The 20274-nt window shown below is 44.8% G+C and overlaps 1 protein-coding gene across 2 annotated transcripts in view; it reads left to right on the top strand.

Moving 5' to 3' along the window:
• The first annotated feature begins 2208 nt into the window (after nt 1-2208).
• LOC121543198 (ephrin-A3) overlaps nt 2209-20274 on the top strand; it is a 58785-nt gene continuing 40719 nt past the window's right edge. The window contains exons 1-2 of one of the 2 annotated variants that reach the window (XM_041852914.2): nt 2209-2389; nt 2520-3155. In XM_041852914.2, the coding sequence (XP_041708848.1) occupies nt 3049-3155 (107 nt within the window). In that variant the 5' untranslated portion in view covers nt 2209-2389; nt 2520-3048. Of the gene's footprint in view, nt 3156-20274 lie in introns of both variants that reach the window. The other variant, XM_041852913.2, reaches the window with a different exon arrangement.

Here is a 20274-nt window from a genome sequence, read left to right as displayed (position 1 = left end):
GGGAAAAACACCAAATTGAGACTCTGCACGCAGAATTCTACAAAAACATCCTCTGTGTAATAATAATAATAATATGCCATTTAGCAGACGCTTTTATCCAAAGCGACTTACAGTCATGTGCGCATACATTTTTACGTATGGGTGGTCCCGGGGATCGAACCCACTACCCTGGCGTTACAAGCGCCATGCTCTACCAATTGAGCTACAGAGGACCACAAATATTATAGAAAAGTACAACGTAAAACACCAAATAATGTATGCAGAGCAGCATTAGGCAGATACCCGCTAATTATCAAAATGCAGAAAATAGTCATTAAATTCTACAACCACCTAAAAGGAAGTGATTCCCAAACCTTTTTTTTTTTTTTGTCATTTAGCAGACGCTCTTATCCAGAGCGACTTACAGGAGCAATTAGGGTTAAGTGCCTTGCTCAAGGGCACATCGACAGATTTTTTCACCTAGTCGGCTCGGGGATTAGAACCAGCGACCTTTCGGTTACTGGCACTACGCTCTTAACCACTAAGCTACCTGCCGCCCCCCTCCATAACAAAGCCATCACCTACAGAGAGATGAACCTGGATAAGAGTCCCCTAAGCAAGCTGGTCCTGGGGCTCTCTTCACAAACACAAACAGAGCCTCAGGACAGCAACACAATTAGACCCAACCAAATCATGAGAAAACAAAAAGAGAATTACTTGACACATTGGAAAGAATTAACAAAAAAACTGAGCAAACTAGAATGCTATTTGGCCCTAAAGAGAGAGTACACAGTGGCAGAATACCTGACCCCTGTGACTGACCCAAAATTAAGGAAAGCTTTAACTATGTACAGACTCAGTGAGCATAGCCTTGCTATTGAGAGAGGCTGCCATAGGCAGACCTGGCTCTCAAGAGAAGACAGGCTATGTGCACACTGCCCACAAAATGAGGTAGAAACAGGGCCCGATGGCAGGGCTGCTCCGACCCCTGCCTATCCCCAAGCGTCCCTGGTCCCACATCTCTCTCGATTTCATTACCGCCCTACCCCCCTCTGATGGATACACAGTCATCCTGGTCGTTGTGGACCGGTTCTCGAAGGCTGCCCACTTCATTCCCCTTCCCAAACTCCCTTCGGCCTGGGAGACGGCTAAGTTGGTGGTGCAGCACGTTTTCCGGGTCCACGGCCTTCCCAAGATGTGGTGTCGGATCGGGGCCCTCAGTTCGCCTCCAGGTTCTGGAAGGTGTTTGCCACCTTCCTTGGCGCCTCCGTCAGCTTGTCTTCCGGCTTCCATCCCCAGTCGAACGGGCAGACGGAGCGCGTCAACCAGGATCTGGAGAGGGTGCTGAGGTGCTACGCCTCCAGCAACCAAGCTACGTGGAGTCAGCGACTGGCGTGGGCGGAGTATGCCGACAACACCCTTCTCTGTTTGTCCACCGGCCGGTCCCCCTTCCAGTGCCAATACGGGTACCAACCCCCCCTATTCCCCGAGCAAGAGGAGGAGGCGGCGGTCCCGTTGGTCCAGGCCCACATCAGTCGCTGTCGCCGCACCTGGAGGCAAGTACGGGCGGCGCTTAAGCGTCAGGTCTCAACATCAGGCCAACCGTAGGCTCCCCCTCCTCGTCCTGTTCCCCCGCTGCACCTCGTCGGAGGACAGACGGCTTTTACTGTGGACCGGATCCTGGACTGTTTCGTTATTTGTTTCAGTCGTAGGTAGTATTTTGTATTTTGGCTGTCAGCCGGTTTTTGGAGACTTATTTGCGCCGACTTTCTTTTATCGTGATAAGTCCGTTATTTTGTATTTTGGCTTCGGGACCACCAGTAAAGATCCTTGTTTGAAAGTCACTGAGCTCTTCAGTAACGCCATTCTACTGTCAATATTTGTCTATAGAGATCGCATGGCTGTGTGTTCGATTTTAAACACCTGTCAGCAACTGGTGTGGCTGAAATAGCCGAATCCACTAATTTGAAGGGGTGTCCACATACTTTTGTATATCTAGTGTAGCTGAGGCAGGTTTCAAGTGGTGGCTGTCTGTCTTTTTAGGAGGAATATAAACAGCTTTAACAAAACTCTCCTGGCAGATCTCTGATAGACAAGTGATGTGAAGACGACATGGGTTCAAATGAAGGAATGAGACACGAGTCCACTGAAGGCACGCGTTTGTAATTTGCTGTGGGTGGAGTTAGTGACTGGACGAGCGCTGCCTACCAAATAGAGAGAGAGCGAGGAGAGAGGAGGGAAAGAGCGAGAACGAGGGAGGAATGAGTATTCATGATTGCCAGCATCACAGGATGGATGGACAGACACTAGAAAATAAAGAAACTCGTTGATTGAATTGTTTGAAACTAGTTGCTAGAGGGAAAAAAAGCATTATTCTTCATCAATTACGGATTTTTCAAATGCGCATCAGGTAGGGATCTACGCCAGAAGAATAATTAACGTTTTTTCTAATGTAAACTAAACATTTCCGACTAAGAACGGTGCGTAGGCGATGCACGCTGTAAATGTGAATGGACTCCGTTTCTTTCTCCTTTTGTTAGCGCTGTTTTCATCCAACTAGCGCAGCCCATCCTCCGCTGTACCCCCCTTTTCGAACGGCCAGCGGACAGCTAAGGACCCGGCTTCTATCTAGAAGAAAGACTGCTCTCCTGTGGTCGAAAGCCGGACCTCTCACCTCTCATTCCCCGCTCTAGGAGAGGACCTCCTCGGTATGAAAGCACCAGAAACAGCTATTTTGTAGGGAACCCGTCTGGCAGAGAAGCAGCAACAAATCCCCGTTTTCAGACTGTGATTTTGGGGGGCGCAGGCTCGCGGTAGGGGGGAGGGGGACCTCGCATCACAATGGAATTCGAGTTTTACAATACTTCCCCAGTACGCTAAGGAACGCAACCCTATTCCGTACACTACTGTATTTCCCCCTCTCAACTGAAGTATTTTTTTCTAGTTTTTTAAACCATCAAATCCGGGATGCCGCATTTCGTGGGGTGAAGGGACCGAACGCGAGGAAACGAAGGAGAGAGAGAGAGAGAAGAGAGGGAAGGACGGAGGAGAAAGAGAGATTCGGAGAGCATGGGTCTTGCAACGCTGTCTCTCTGTGTGCTAACTCTCACCTGGGCAAACTTGTACCAGGTGTGTGCCAACAGGCACGCGGTGCATTGGAACAGCTCCAATATACAGTAAGACCCTCTCTCTTCACGTCTCACTACTGCGGTTGTGTGTGTGTAGGCTATGTGTATGCGTGTTTGTGTGTGTGTTTTACTGGTCTCTTATGTCACGATACGGTTTTAGGGATGCCCATGTACATAACCATAGTTTCTGTCAGATTAATTTACAAAGAAGAGTGAGTGTGTTTGTGTGTGCCTGTGTGTGCATACACACTGATGAGAGTGTGTTTGTGTGTTTGTGTGTGTGTGTGTGTGTGTGTGTGTGTGTGTGTGTGTGTGTGTGCATACCGATGTTCCTCTCATAGGACACCTGTATTTGGAAAATGAACCAAAGAGTCCAATTCTAACTAAGCCACACGTTCTGTTTTAAAACTATGCATATAAGCTACACTGATGAATCAATCCACTGTATCACCCCCTGGTCTATGTTGGGTTAGTCTCCTTGCATGTGAGCGCACTACACCCTCTGCCAAGAGGTCTGGACCTTTATGGCAGAATACTTGCCCTGTAACCCAGGGTCTCCGATTCAAGCCCTGCTCTGACTGTTCCCACTCCATCGCTACCTGGCCCGAGCCTTGCAGAACGGAACCTTTAGAGTCTCTCAGTTTTCCAGGAGGTATTTGCCATGTCACAGCTCCTCTCTCTATCCCACTACACACCTCACTGATCAGCTCAATGTGTGTATTACCCCTTTTCACAGACACACACGTCACACCATCACTCCATCTTCTCGCTCTCTCTTTCTCCTTTCGCTTGGTCTCCATATCCATGCAAGTTCTTCGCTCCCTCCGTCCGTTACAAATGATCTACATTATTTCTGTCTCCTCCACCCCTCTCTTCCTCCACCCCTCTCTACCTTCACTCCTCTCTTCCTCCACCCCTCTCTTCCTCCACTCCTCTCTTGCTCTACTCCTCTCTGTCTCTGTTCCTTTCATTGGTCTGTGAGGACCTCTCTGTCTTCTCTTTTATCTGGTTCAATTAGGAACACTTCTTCACCCTGACCTCATTGTGTTCAAGCTGTGTCACTATTCAATCTCTCTCTCCCCCCTCTCTGCCTCCCCCTCCCTCTCTCTCTCTCTTGCTCTCTCTCTTTCTTTCTCTCTCACACTTTTTCTCTTAGGTCTTTTTCCTGCTCTAGTCCTCAGTTTTTCTTTCCTCTCTCTTTGACGTCTGTCTGTATTTGTCCTCTGTTCTCACCTCTCCTCTTCCCCCTCTCCTAACCCTGTCTTAACACATACATAAGTATATAGGTTATATATTGTGAGCTTTTGTGAAAGAGCACAGTTAGAAATATATGGCATATAGAAGCATACCAGATGGACATCATGAAAATGATCGGAGGGAGTTCAGGAGTAAAAACAAACAAAATATAATTATTGACTGTTTCCATAAAATGTATATAGTATGTATAAGCATGAAGTAGAGGCCTAAGCATTGTTGTTCACTAGTTTTCTCCAATTAGGGAAGGGATTTTGGGGTTGGAAAGTAATAAAGGGAAATATATTTTTAAAGGATATGTATGTATATATATATATATATATATATATATATATACACATTCATACATACACATACACGCATATACATAAATATATATATATATATATATATATATTTATGTATATGCGTGTATGTGTATGTATGAATGTGTGTATATATATATATATATATATATATATATATATATGCGAGAAAAAAAGAAAAAAAACTTATGGGGGATTGGAAGTGATGCAGACAATTACATTGATGGAAGTTACAATCTATCTGCAATATTAAAGCTGATCTACCCGCTAAAAAAAATATTAAAAAAATACACATACACCCTATGCATCATTCCATACCCTAACGAAGCTAAAACAACGTTAACCCCAGCCCTCCGACATCTCTATAGCACAGTAACTACTAACTGAGCTCTTTGGACTAGCACTCAGGCACACAACGACATGGCTCTTATTGATACCCATCTTATTAAGGCCATATACCACAGAACACTTTAAACACCACTCTGAGATGCCACAGCCAAGGATGAAATACTCTCGGTCTGTACGTTTTTACTTTACAATACACAGTAAAAAATATATGAGGCAAGTGGTGAATTCAGACTGTTGAAAATCTTTCTAAGGTGGTGAGTTCATAAAGTTAGAAGATATTGTCTTTATAATCAAACATTTGACATAAGTCATAATTCTCTGAATGCGTTGCAATTTGAGCTGGCAATTCTCAGAGACGCTGGTTGAACATAAAGTTGTCTGAGTATGATGTCTCTTACTTTATTGAGTCAGTACGTTTTATTTTATGTGCGACTCGGCACGTCCTCGAGTCAACCCCACGCTAAGTTTACCTACCCTTAGTTTAAATAGTACTCAAGTATAACATTTAGAAACAGATAGACGGGCAGACAGGCAGACAGACAGGTAGGTAGGCAGACAGACAGGTAGGTAGGCAGACAGACAGGTAGGTAGGCAGACAGGTAGGTAGGCAGGCAGGCAGATAGACAGGTAGGAAGACAGACAGGTAGGAAGACAGACAAACAGACAGGCAGACAGGTAGAAAGGCAGACAGAGACAGACTATTTTATTTCAGTAAAGCCAGGGTGTATCTGAGCTGTCTGGTAATGTCTGAACTCTAACCTGACTACTGTTCTGGAGTGGAGCAGAGCGCTGTGACTCCCAGCTCATCCCGGTTTTACCTACCTACGCACACATACTCACACACACATATACAGCCTCTGCGGACAGTCAGCCATGGCAGTGTGTGTGTCTTTTGTTGAGGAGTGTGGTTAATTAAAGAACACTGTATCTCAGTGGACCTCCCTCTAGCTGCCTCTCTCTCACACACATGCATGCACACACACACACACTGCGTTACCTCTGCCTCTTGGCCTAGTTAGGGCAGAATCAGTCTGAGAGAGAGAGTTACCCTGGTATAAACCTGTAATAGGGCTGTCTTATAGCTGGAAGAAGGGTTGTGATGCAACAAGCTCTCACAGTCTCACTGCAGAATACCATGTTTGACCATAAACGTCATATTTAGAATGTTAAGTTTAGGCATTAACTCCGAATGGTTAAGTTAAGGGTTAAGGTTTGGAATAGGGTAAAACAATTATAATAATTAAACTAGTGCCTAGCTGTGGGATTGTACACGTGATCCACTGAGCCGGAGATCGCCCTCGCAAAACCAAGCCAACTTGTTGGTAATGGCGCTCAATGTAGTCCCTAGTGGTGGTTTTGAAGTCCTCTTCCGACGTCCTGGGGACCTGGACGGACGTTGAATTTCGCAGTGGACCTGGCTATGTGATAATATGTCCCTTTCTGACCTCTGCTGCTTGAAATGCAGGAACAAATTCACTTGGACCAATACAGCCAGCTCCAGAACATAACTTTTCTTATTTTAAAACTTTGAGTTGAGCATCATCGATAAAGCCGGTACATGGTCGAAGACCCAATTAAAATATTGTAAAATGTTTGGAGGATTCTTGTGAATGTTGTAGGCGCTGTGTGTGTGCTTGTGTGTGAGGGTGTGTGTGTGTGTGTGTGCGTGTGTGTGTGTATTACAGATGTCCCTGCTTGACGACAGGTGACTGAAACAAAAACAAAGCCACCGGTCTGTTAAATCACCTACTATCCCCCACCACCTGGACATTAACTACCACTGGGCCGGGTGTGTGTGTTTGTGTGTGTGTGCACGTGCATGTGAAATAAATAGATGTTAAGTTACAACATGTTGCTGATTAAATGCATGATATATGCAGTGTGTCTGTCCGGAGTGTATTAGGTAGTGTGTCTGTCTGGAGTGTGTGAGGTAGTGTGTCTGTCCGGAGTGTATGAGGTAGTGTGTCTGTCCGGAGTGTGTGAGGTAGTGTGTCTGTCCGGAGTGTGTGAGGTAGTGTGTCTGTCCGGAGTGTGTGAGGTAGTGTGTCTGTCCGGAGTGTGTGAGGTAGTGTGTCTGTCCGGAGTGTGTGAGGTAGTGTGTCTGTCTGGAGTGTGTGAGGTAGTGTGTCTGTCCGGAGTGTGTGAGGTAGTGTGTCTGTCTGGAGTGTATGAGGTAGTGTGTCTGTCTGGAGTGTATGAGGTAGTGTGTCTGTCCGGAGTGTGTGAGGTAGTGTGTCTGTCCGGAGTGTGTGAGGTAGTGTGTCTGTCCGGAGTGTATGAGGTAGTGTGTCTGTCCGGAGTGTATGAGGTAGTGTGTCTGTCCGGAGTGTGTGAGGTAGTGTGTCTGTCCGGGAGTGTGTGAGGTAGTGTGTCTGTCCGGGAGTGTGTGAGGTAGTGTGTCTGTCCGGAGTGTGTGAGGTAGTGTGTCTGTCCGGGAGTGTGTGAGGTAGTGTGTCTGTCCGGAGTGTGTGAGGTAGTGTGTCTGTCCGGAGTGTATGAGGTAGTGTGTCTGTCCGGAGTGTGTGAGGTAGTGTGTCTGTCCGGAGTGTATGAGGTAGTGTGTCTGTCCGGAGTGTGTGAGGTAGTGTGTCTGTCCGGAGTGTGTGAGGTAGTGTGTCTGTCCGGAGTGTGTGAGGTAGTGTGTCTGTCCGGAGTGTGTGAGGTAGTGTGTCTGTCCGGAGTGTGTGAGGTAGTGTGTCTGTCCGGAGTGTGTGAGGTAGTGTGTGTGTGTGAGGAGCTCCATATGTCAGTGACCGGGAATAAACAAGTGATCATTCCTACAAAGGCTCCCTGTAAACGGCAGGTACGGTGTGTGTGGGTGTGTGTGTGTGGTTGGGTGAGGAGGAGGATCAATGTAGAGTCTTTGATATTCACTCAGGCTATATGCAAATGTTTCCCATGCCAATAAAGCCCTTTGAATTGAATTGAGAGCGAGAGAGAGAGAGCGAGAGAGAGAAGAATGTTGCAGTGTTAAATCAAGTTAATTTTAACACTATATCAGAGTACATATGGTCCCACTCTACAGAGTGTAAAAAGTACTCTGATTATAGTATTACATTTTGAGTTTTAATGTAACACTCCGTAGTGTAACAAATAAACTCTGCATTACACTTGCCAGTGTTACATAAGGGATCATCAACGAGGGGTTATGCGTTCTCTGAAAAATAATGAACGACATGAAAGATGTGTTCCACGACGCGCTAGCGGAGTTGCATTCTTTTCCAGAGGATGCTAGAGCCCCGAGTTTATTATCCTTTTTATACCATGGCTATAATTTAACAGATTTGACAACAGAAATGTGTTCATTTGCCGGTAGAAATGTGTTCAACATCCACTGAAGTAGCTAGCAAGTTTACTAGATAGCTACAGTAGTTGCCATGGTAACCAAACAACTTGCTAGTTTAGCTAACCAAACCATCAGTCCTAACTTGCTATTATGAAAATCTAATTCAACAATACCAATACTGTTTTCATTTCGACTTTTGCTTTTAAAAGCAGCTCAAAGAAAACATGTAAAAATGAATTATAGCCATTGAATTATATTGTGCAAATATACCATGCGTTATAGGGAAATAATGCACGCTCTAGAATGCCCTTCAAGCCAATCAGAAAGGAGTATTCAACAATGCCATGGTATAAATACATTTAACACTATGGGGTAATTAACACTGTGTTATTTTCTGTTTAACATTAGTGTTGATCTAGATTTAACTCCTATTAGTGTTAAACAAAAACACTGTTACAGTAAGTCATTTTGGATGTTGTTCTAACTGTTTTCGAGTGAATTGTAGAGTTACCATCCATGACTGCATTTGTTAGGGAAAGAGACATGGTTGTTGAATTCTTTTCTTTTAAATGCCTGTGACTTTCACCAAATTAATACATACAGTTGAATTCTGACGTTTACGTACTCCTTAGCCAAATACATTTAAACTCAGTTTTTCCACAATTCCTGACATTTAATCCTAGTAAAAATTCCCTGTCTTAGGTCAGTTAGGATCACCACTTTATTTTAAGAATGTGAAATGTCAGAATAATAGTAGAGAGAATGATTTATTTCAGCTTTTATTTCTTTCATCACATTCCCAGTGGGTCAGAAGTTTACATACACTCAATTATTATTTGGTAGCATTGCCTTTAAATTGTTTAACTTGGGTCAAACGTTTCGGGTAGCCTTCCACAAGCTTCCCACAATAAGTTGGGTGAATTTTGGCCCATTCCTCCTGAAAGAGCTGGTGTAACTGAGTCAGCTTTGTAGGCCTCCTTGCACGCACACGCGTTTTCAGTTCTGCCCACAAATGTTCTATAGGATTGAGGTCAGGGCTTTGTGATGGCCACTCCAATACCTTGACTTTGTTATCCTTAAGCCATTTTGCCACAACTTTGGAAGTTTGCTTAGGGTGATTGTCCATTTGGAAGACCCATTTACGACCAAGCTTTAACTTCATGACTGATGTCTTGAGATATTGCTTCAAAATATCCACATCATTTTCCTTCCTCATGATGCCATCTATTTTGTGAAGTGCACCAGTCCCTCCTGTAGCAAAGCACCCCCACAGCATGATGCTGCCACCCCCGTGCTTCACGGTTGGGATGGCGTTCTTCGGCTTGCAAGGATCCCCCCTATTCCTCCAAATATAACGATGGTCATTATGGCCAAACAGTTCTATGTTTGTTTCATCAGACCAGAGGACATTTCTCCAAAAAGTACGATCTTTGTCCCCATGTGCAGTTGCAAACCGTAGTCTGGCTTTTTTATGGCAGTTTTGGAGCAGTGGCTTCTTACTTGCTGAGCGGCCTTTCAGGTTATGTCGATATAAGACTTGTTTTACTGTGGATATAGATAATTTTGTACCTGTTTCCTCCAGCATCTTCACAAGGTCCTTTGCTGTTGTTCTGGGGTTGATTTGCACTTTTCGCACCAAAGTACGTTCATCTCTAGGAGACAGAACACACTCCTTCCTGAGCGGTATGACGGCTGCGTGGTCCCATGGTGTTTATACTTGCGTACTATTGTTTGTACAGATGAACGTGGTACCTTCAGGCATTTGGAAATTGCTCCCAAGGATGAACCAGACTTGTGGAGGTCTACAACAGTTTTTCTGAGGTCTTGGCTGATTTCTTTTGATTTTCCCATGATGTCAAGCAAAGAGGCACTGAGTTTGAAGGTAGGCCTTGAAATACACCCATAGGTACACCTCCAATTGACTCAAATGATGTCAATTAGCCTATCAGAAGCTTCTCTGGAATTTTCCAAGCTTTTTAAAGGCACAGTCAACTTAGTGTATGTAAACTTCTGACCCACTGGAATTGTGATACAGTGAATTATAAGTGAAATAATCTGTCTGTAAACAATTGTTGGAAAAATTACTTGTGTCATGCACAAAGTAGATCTCCTAACCGACTTGTCAAAACTATAGTTTGTTAACAAGACATTTGTGGAGTGGTTGAAAGTGTATGTAAACTTCCGACTTCAATTGTAGGTGAATCAAGGCCTTGCTTTGATGCCCTAGTTTTACCCTGACACAGTGGTGTTAGGAGATTCCTGGTTTACAGGCCACATCAGGGGTGCAAGTCACGTTATGCTGGCTTGCAAAGTGATGTGTAATTTCTATTGGAATCCAGCCAGAGTTAGGATATCCAACAGTTGGAATTTTCATTCAGAATGACTGTTAGGGTTAGGAAATTGGATAAAAAAAGACTACCTAAACCATTTAAACCGGAACAACCATTTCAATAACAGGTGCAATAAATCAAACTAACTGATTGGATTAGTTTAGGAAAATGTTATGCTACACAATTTATCGTTGTGTAGAATGACATTAATCAATCAATCAATCAATGTACATGCAAAAACACCAGATATTAAAAACAATCCTAAAAAATCAACCTGCGGTACAGCATGCTGGGAAATATGATAATGATGGGTGTGATTTTGATGGAACTGTTTTACTCTCCACCGTCCAAAACAATAATTCTGGTCAGTGGTTGTTAACACCAACACTGAGTTATTTTACACCTCTGAGTGTTAATTTCACTCTTAAAGAGTGAATATAACTCCTGAATCAACACTAGAAATGTTACACTGAAAAATCTACGCTGGCCAATTTGCTGTGCAGGTTCAGAGTGTGTGTGTGTGTGCGCACGTATGTGTGGTGTACGCATCGGTGTGTGTGGTTAGAGGATTTAGTCGACTGATCATCCAGTCCCCTGACAGCAACACAAACCTATCAGTCTGCCAGGCCTACTTAGGACAACACCATTACCATTTCTGAATCTGCTCACAGAAGGGAATATTTCTCCCTCTCTATCACAATGAGATGTGTGTGGACTAGTCGTTAATCATAGAGCGCTGCACTGCCACCGTCTGTTTAAGCTGCCATCTTGGCACCTATAGCCACACGCACGCACACACACACACAAATGAACATACAAACACATCGCCTTCTACGAAGTCCCGGTAATCGTTATTGAGCCATGCAGGCACAGGAATGAGGTGTTTGGTTAATAAGCTTGTGTGTGTTCTTAGTGATGAGGAGTATGGTGTGTGTGTGTGTGTGTGTGTGTGTAGGGACTTCATTAATTAGTGACAATAGGGTAAATGGATGGATGAGTTATTTCTGCATAATGAGAACTAGTCATCACAGATAGCAGACGTGTGTGTGTGTGTGTGTTAGAAGACTTGTTTTTTTTGTCTTAGCGGACGGATATTGTTTGGTAGGGAGAGTTGATAAATTGGTGTTGTCTGATACACATGATAAGAGGAGAAGAAAGAAGTTCTGCTCTCTCTCTCTCTCTCTCTCTCCTCCATTGGGAAGGCCACAGTCTCTCAGCAAAAAGTTATCCTTTCAGAATAATGTTTTCTCTTCAATTATTTTTCCTCTCCATCTCTCCTCCTCTCAGTTCCTCTATGGTCAGATAGTGGAGTGTGATAGTGTTATAATAACCTATCCCCTTTGTGTTAGACTTTAAACCGGTCCCCCGGTGGGCCTCCTAAACATATGTATGTGTCTGTGTGTGTGTTTCAAAAGCTCACACAAACACACTCCTTCATCTGAAGTGTGTGTACATCATCCTGCCCCACTCCTGGGCACCACACTCTCTGATTGGTCCTATCATTTCCTCAAACACGTTCTCTCTGATGTGATTGGCTAATCAGAGGCGTTACCGTGGAAATTGCCTGTTAAGGCATGGTGCAGCCATGTGAAATCAGATTCTGACGGGCTTTGGTCTTGAATCAGATGGCAGCTCTCATCTCTGTTAGTTTGGACTGAAATCATGTTTTCAGCCCCTTTGGCTTGGTCGGAAAGGACCTTTTCAAGAATAGCAAGTTGTTTGGGTTGTAATTCAGAGGAATGTGTGTGTTTAAATCTTCAATGCCACTGTGAAAGACTGAGGGAAACAGTCAGGAATGAACACACAGGGCTTCTCTCAGCTTGTGTCTCCACTCCAACAGGGGAATAATCAGATGCTAATAACAGGGTAGGGATGTTTACAAACAGTTTCTAATCACTGTGTGTGTCTGTGTGATTGTGTGTGTGTGTGTGTCTGTGTGTGTGTATTGCACTTTGGCCCTTAATTCTCTCCTCCTCTCTCCCTCTCTCTGACAGGGAGGGAGTAATAATGTTGACTGTCAGCAGTTTCACAAACACACAGACACACTCACACACATCCATATGCGCATATGGTTTGTTTGTGTGCGTGTGTGTGTGCGTTTGTGCCTGTGTGTGTGTGTGCGTGTGCGCATGCTTTTGTGCGTGCATGTGTATGTGTGTGTGTGCATGCGTTCGTGCGTGCGTGTGTGTTTGTGCGTGCGTGTGTGTGTATGTGTGACGTAGCTAAGGGATTGTAGCATAGCAGCAGTTTGAGTCCATATGCTGAGCTGAATCACAACACAGGGGATTGGTCTACTGTTAATAATCACTGTTGACAACATATTATGATTCACCAACTTGGATACAATGACTGAACATAGTAGACTGCTGATGTCAAACTGTGTGTGTGTGCGTGCATACGCGTGTGTGTGTGTCCCTGCTTGCATGTGTGTGTGAGACCCAGAATAAGATTTAAGTGATTTCGACATGAACACAGCACTACCAGGGTGGGATGAGGGATGTTGACAAAGATACTTAATTATTTTTGCTCAAACAGTAGAAAGTAACACATTTGTTTTAGTTTTGTACTGGTTCTCAGCTATACCTAACAGAAAAACAATCTACAGACAGACAGACAGACAGACAGAAAAACAACCAGCAGACAGACAGACAGAAAAACAACCTACAGACAGACATATGGTCCAGGACAACACACTATTGTTTGGAAGAGAGCTACAAAAAGCAATTGTCTTGGTACTTCTACAGAAATTCATAACATGCAGAGAAACAATCAAGAGGGAGAGAAGGTGTATATAGCCTGTATATTGCCTCGTTATTGTTATTTTATTGTAAGGTAGGGGAGGGTTTGGCCGGCAGGGATGTTGGTTCGTTTCCCACGGGGGGCCAGTATGAAAAAATTAATAATAATACATGTATGCATTCACTAAGTGTATGTCGCTCTGGATAAGAGCGTCTGCTAAATGACTCAAATGTAAATGTAAATGTAAAAAAAGGTTTTTAAACTGCATTGTGCGGAAAGGGCTGGTAAGTAAGCATTTCACAGTAAAGTCTACACTTGTTGTATTCAATGCATGTGAAAATTAAATTGAGAGAGAGAGAGAAAGAGCGAGAGAGAGAGAGTACTTTAACTATTTGCACATTGTTACAACACTGTATATACATAATATGACATTTGAAATGTCTTTATTCTTTTGGAACTTCTGAGTGTAATGTTTACTGTTAATATTTATTGTTTAATTCACTTTTGTTTACTATCTACTTCGTTTGCTTTGGCAATGTTAACATATGTTTCCCATGCCAAGAAAGCCCTTAAATTGAATTGAATTGAGAGAGAGAGAGATAGAGTTTTAATAGACTTTATCCATTAAAGCCGTCATTAACTGGCCGAGTCTGAAACCTTTCAGCCACAGTCATCTCAGTAATGACACAAATCAGAGAAACAGGGAGCGTGTGTGTGTGTGTGGCTAACGAGGGTAATTATGGGGAAATTGGGATATGGCTTAGTGAATTATGACCTTGCTACCATAGAGGGCTTTTATCAGACAGAGTCAGGCTTGGACTGGGGAGAGAGGCCGGGGTGGGGGACGACGACGACTGTCAGATGTGTGCGTGCATGAGTCCTACACGCCTTGTCACTCATTCTGTCTGGTTGTCGTCTCAGTCTGTCTGCTTCCTTTCAATCTGGCATTGCTCAGATTGCTCAGTCTCTCTTTCTATCTTTCTTTCTCTCACTTTTTCTCTCTCTCTGTCTATCTTTCTCTGGTCCGGTCTGGCTGTCTATTTCTGTCCGATCGATCACTCTATACTGGCACTCTCTCACTGCTGTTTTCTCCTTCACTCCCATCTCTCTCTCTCTCTCCCTCCCTCTCTCACCTGTTTCAACTCCCCCCTCTCTCTCCCTCAAATGACTCCTTACGTCTTCACCTTCCCCTCTCACCTGCTTCAACTCCCCCCTCTCTTCCTCAAATGACTCCTTACGTCCTCACCTTCCCCTCTCACCTGCTTCAACTCCCCCCTCTCTCTCCCTCAAATGACTCCTTACATCCTCACCTTCCCCTCTCACCTGTTTCAACTCCCCCCTCTCTCTCCCTCAAATGACTCCTTACGTCCTTCACTTTCCCCTCTCATCTGTTTCAACTCCCCCCTCTCTCTCCCTCAAATGACTCCTTATGTCCTCACCTTCCCCTCTCACCTGCTTCAACTCCCCCCTCTCTCCCTCAAATGACTCCTTACGTCCCACCTTCCCCTCCAGTTTGTCTTTCTCTCAGTATTAGTGGATCAGTTGTCTTGTATGATAAGGCAATACTTCTTCATCCTCTGCTCTTCGTCTATCTTCCTCCTCCTCCTCTTCCTCCTCCTCACCACCCCTCTGAGTGAGAGATGAACACTCCTCTCCGCTCCTCTTTCCATCCCTTGTTCCATGTCTTGTTCAGTCTCGGCCTCTTTAGGGGGCAAATCCTACAGACATGAGTAGGTTTTGTATTTGAGTAGGTGTGTGTGAGGGAACCAGCTGAATGTGTGAATGTGTACCGGTGTGTGTGTGTAAGTGTACCAGTGTGTGTATGTGTACCGGTGTATGTGTGTGTACCGGTGTTTGTATGTGTACCGGTGTGTGTTTGTATGTGTACCGGTGTGTGTATGTATGTGTACCGGTGTGTGTGTGTGTGTGTATGTGTGTGTGTATGTGTACGGAGTGTGTATGTGTACCGGTGTGTGTGTGTGTACCGGTGTGTGTACCAGGGTGTGTGTGTGTGTGTGCTTGGGCTTTTACGAGGGATCCCTGTGCTTGGCTCCAAATCCTGAGCAGTCTGTGTGTGGGTGTTGTGAATACCAATACTGCTGCTATTAGATGCTGGAGAGAGGAGAGGATGAGTGTGTGGATGGATAACGGTGAGACTGACCATCTAAAGTATCTGTGTGTGTGCCTGTATGTGTGTGTGTCATTCATCATGCATGTGTATGTTTGATTATAATTTATGTGTATATACAGTGTTGTGTTCCTCAGTGTATTTCTGCTGTTCAGAGTCAATGAGAGAGTCAGGTCACTGATTTATACTGTGTGGGAGTGGGGAGACCTGGATAACTCTTAGCCTGTCACTACTACTATTGCTTACAATGTGTGGGAGTGGGGAGACCTGGTTAGCTCTTAGCCTATCACTAACGCTACTGTTTACATTGTGTGGGAGTGGGGAGACCTGGTTAGCTCTTAGCCTAACACTAACGCTACTGTTTACACTGTGTGGGAGTGGGGAGACCTGGTTAGCTCTTAGCCTGTCACTAACACTACTGTTTACACTGTGTGGGAGTAGGGAGACCTGGTTAGCTCTTAGCCTATCACTAACACTACTGTTTGCAATGTGTGGGAGTGGGGAGACCTAGTTAGCTCTTAGCCTATCACTAACGCTACTGTTTACACTGTGTGGGAGTGGGGAGACCTGGTTAGCTCTTAGCCTATCACTACCGCTACTGTTTACACTGTGTGGGAGTGGGGAGACCTGGTTAGCTCTTAGCCTATCACTAACGCTACTGTTTACACTGTGTGGGAGTGGGGAGATCTGGTTAGCTCTTAGCCTATCACTAACGCTACTGTTTACACTGTGTGGGATTGGGGAGACCTGGTTAGCTCTTAGCCTATCACTAACGCTACTGTTTACACTGTGTGGGAGTGGGAAGACCTGGTTAGCTCTTAGCCTAACACTAACGCTACTGTTTACACTGTGTGGGAGTGGGGAGACCTGGTTAGCTCTTAGCCTGTCACTAACACTACTGTTTACACTGTGTGGGAGTGGGGAGACCTAGTTAGCTCTTAGCCTATCACTAACGCTACTGTTTACACTGTGTGGGAGTGGGGAGACCTAGTTAGCTCTTAGCCTATCACTAACGCTACTGTTTACATTGTGTGGGAGTGGGGAGACCTGGTTAGCTCTTAGCCTATCACTAACGCTACTGTTTACACTGTGTGGGAGTGGGGAGACCTGGTTAGCTCTTAGCCTATCACTAACGCTACTGTTTACACTGTGTGGGAGTGGGGAGACCTGGTTAGCTCTTAGCCTATCGCTAACGCTACTGTTTACACTGTGTGTGTGGGAGAGACTGGCCACGCCTACTCTATTCCTCTCTATTGTTCTCCATTGTTCTCTATCAACTCGATTGTAACTGTCACCGCTAATTGTAACTACTGCGTTCAATGCTCCTACTGTTTGTCTGATTGTGCTCTGTGTGGGAGGGGGTGAAGTAGGTCACTAATGCTAACTCATGGTTCAGTCCTGTATTTGTGGATGATATGAGTGTATATCCTGTTATACTCTGACCCGCTCTGGTGGCATTTTCTAAACGACGCATAATATTGTATATTATTGTATAAAGTACATTTCTGTTTCAAAAGTCCTACAAACACATGCTTAGTACTGTTTGAAAGGTAAGAAATGTGGGATTCCGATAAATGTGTCAGAAACAATGTGGCTACTACAGAGCCCGAGACACAGCAGGCCAAAAAACCCTGAAATGTACTGGGGGAAATCCGGTGTTTCTAAATCAAACGGTTTTGTTATATTTCAGACTTCTGTGATGCATATAAAGTGTAATATTGGGATGCAAACTATAAATGTAATACATTTCAACTCTATATCTGACATGGTACAGGTGTCTTCCTTTAAGGTTTTTTGAAGCTCATCAGCATGTGTGTGTGTGAGGTGTATACTTTTGTTTCTAAATAGATTTGTTTAAGACTACCAAGAAACACTCTGTGTGACCCTGATTTAGCCCACTGCAGTAAAAGGTTAAAAGCGCAGGGCTTGTGCAACGTGCATTTTTTGTCTTACAGGAATGATCTACATGTGAGGAGAGCTGAATTCTCTACCTATCCATTGATGTAAATATACCCCCTGTCTTATTCCCAGTTCGTCCACTAGATAGCAGTAGGAGATCACATGACGTCTATTGGCCAGTTGAAACCAGTTGCCTCTGGTTTTGGTAGTGAGTCGCTGTGCAAAAAAGATTTTAAAGCTTGGCATCTTAAAATGACCCTAGCAATCAGGGCTTTCAAGTTATTGAGTAAAAACTTAAATAAGACACAGACAGGTGAGGAAACTCCAAACTTGTTTTCCCAATTCACTTTTCCTATTGGAAACAATGAGCTCGGTCAACGGCGCATGTGGAGGCTGCAAACAAGGTCATGTGGATAGAGAAGGAATTGCTTTACAATGACCATCAGGGTGGACCCTTTCCATGCATACTACATGTTTTGACTTTCGGGGGAGATTCTTATGACATTACCAGCAGTAAGATTTGAGTTCGATTTCCAAAAAGACAAGGGTTGTAGCTTTCAAATTATATGCCACTTTCTATTTTCTGATGGAATTGGGGGGTGGGGGTTGCAGGGTTGTTATAATGAATGTTTCTCCAGTGCAGTTAAAAATAATTCTGTGTCACTTCCCGAGAGAGAGAGATAGAGAGAGAGAGAGTGGGAGGAGAGAATGAGAGATAGGATGATGGGTAATGTTGATGGAGCAGAGTTACTGTGTGTGGGAGTGTATACACCCACACACATTACCCATCATGTATTACTCCCATTCATATGCATATGCCCTCACATACAATTGCTTGTGAACACACGCACGCACACACAGACGGAGTGAAGAGAATGTGGTTTCATGAGGACAATCTTTGTCATTACCTCTCAGAGATTCCTCAGGGGAGTACATTGTTATTTTCTCCCAGACACAATCAAATAAACTAGAGCGAGGAGAAGACATACACACACACCCATCACACTCACACACACACACACACACACACACACACACACATCTCACACATCTCACACACACACATCCCACACTTATATATTTTACAGAACTGTGATCAAATCAAACTAGTGCTTGCAAGGGCACTCCCACACACACACGGTGAAGTCTCTGCTGTAAAAATGACATGGACATACCTAGTATATCTAACATATCATGCATTGGCAACCCACTATCAATAGACAATCACTGTCTGCCAATCTAAAGTTTCCTCTGTGAAGCTATTCACACACGCCTGCATGTACACACACGCTAACACTCTTCTGAGACACTTCCACTCTCTGAGAAGTCTACAGTTATACATCCTCCCTCTTTTCTCCGGGTTTGGAAATGTTTCCATCACCTGTCGTAAATTTAACATGATTGATTGGAGACGGAGGCTGAGAGAGAGGAGTGCAGAGGAGATGAGGAATGAAAGAGAGAATGAAACAAAGGGGGAAGAAAAAGATAGAAAGTGAGAGAAGTAGAAAATGAATATAAGGGAGGAGGAGATTGAATGAAGAGAGCTAATGAAGGAGAGTAGTATTGCTACAGTGTTGAATGGAGTGCTGCTGTGAAATGATTGGCTCTTATCTGCTCTCTCCAACACAACAGCTGACACCACTCAGAGAGAGAGAGAGAGAGAGAGAGAGAGAGAGAGAGGGAGAGAGAGAGAGAGAGAGAGAGAGTCACTCACCACAACCTCTCACACCACCATACAGACCTCCGCTGCAACCCTCAATATGGGTGAGGGATGGGAACACGATGCGTGTGTGTGTGAGAGCGCGTACATTACATTTACATTTACGTCATTTAGCAGACACTCTTATCCAGAGCGACTTACAAATTGGTGCATTCACCTTATAGCCAGTGGGATAACCACTTTACAATATTTTATTTGATTTTTTGGGGGTTGGGTAAGGGGGGGGTAGAAGGATTACTTTATCCTATCCCAGGTATTCCTTAAAGAGGTGGGGTTTCAAGTGTCTCCGGAAGGTGGTGAGTGACTCCGCTGTCCTGGCGTCGTGAGGGAGCTTGTTCCACCATTGGGATGCCAGAGCAGCGAACAGTTTTGACTGGGCTGAGCGGGAACTGTGCTTCCGCAGAGGTAGGGGGGCCAGCAGGCCAGAGGTGGATGAACGCAATGCCCTCGTTTGGGTGTAGGGACTGATCAGAGCCTGAAGGTACGGAGGTGCCGTTCCCCTCACAGCTCCGTAGGCAAGCATCATGGTCTTGTAGCAGATGCGAGCTTCAACTAGAAGCCAGTGGAGTGTGCGGAGGAGCGGGGTGACGTGAGAGAACTTGGGAAGGTTGAACACCAGACGGGCTGCGGCATTCTGGATGAGTTGTAGGGGTTTAATGGCACAGGCAGGGAGCCCAGCCAACAGCGAGTTGCAGTAATCTAGACGGGAGATGACAAGTGCCTGGATTAGGACCTGTGCCGCTTCCTGTGTAAGGCAGGGTCGTACTCTCCGAATGTTGTAGAGCATGAACCTACAGGATCGGGTCACCACCTTGATGTTAGCGGAGAACGACAGGGTGTTGTCCAGGATCACGCCAAGGCTCTTTGCACTCTGGGAGGAGGACACAACGGGGTTGTCAACTGTGATGGCGAGATCATGGAACGGGCAGTCCTTCCCCGGGAGGAAGAGCAGCTCCGTCTTGCCGAGGTTCAGCTGGAGGTGGTGATCCGTCATCCACACTGATATGTCTGCCAGACATGCAGAGATGCGATTCGCCACCTGGTTATCAGAAGGGGGAAAGGAGAAAATTAATTTTGTGTCGTCTGCGTATCAATGATAGGAGAGGCCATGTGAGGATATGACAGAGCCAAGTGACTTGGTGTATAGCGAGAATAGGA

This window comes from Coregonus clupeaformis, chromosome 17 (genome assembly GCF_020615455.1).
Source record: "Coregonus clupeaformis isolate EN_2021a chromosome 17, ASM2061545v1, whole genome shotgun sequence".
NCBI classification, from domain to species: Eukaryota; Metazoa; Chordata; class Actinopteri; order Salmoniformes; family Salmonidae; genus Coregonus; species Coregonus clupeaformis.
Note: the sequence above shows the minus strand (reverse complement) of the source record. Positions and strands in the feature narration are given on the sequence as shown.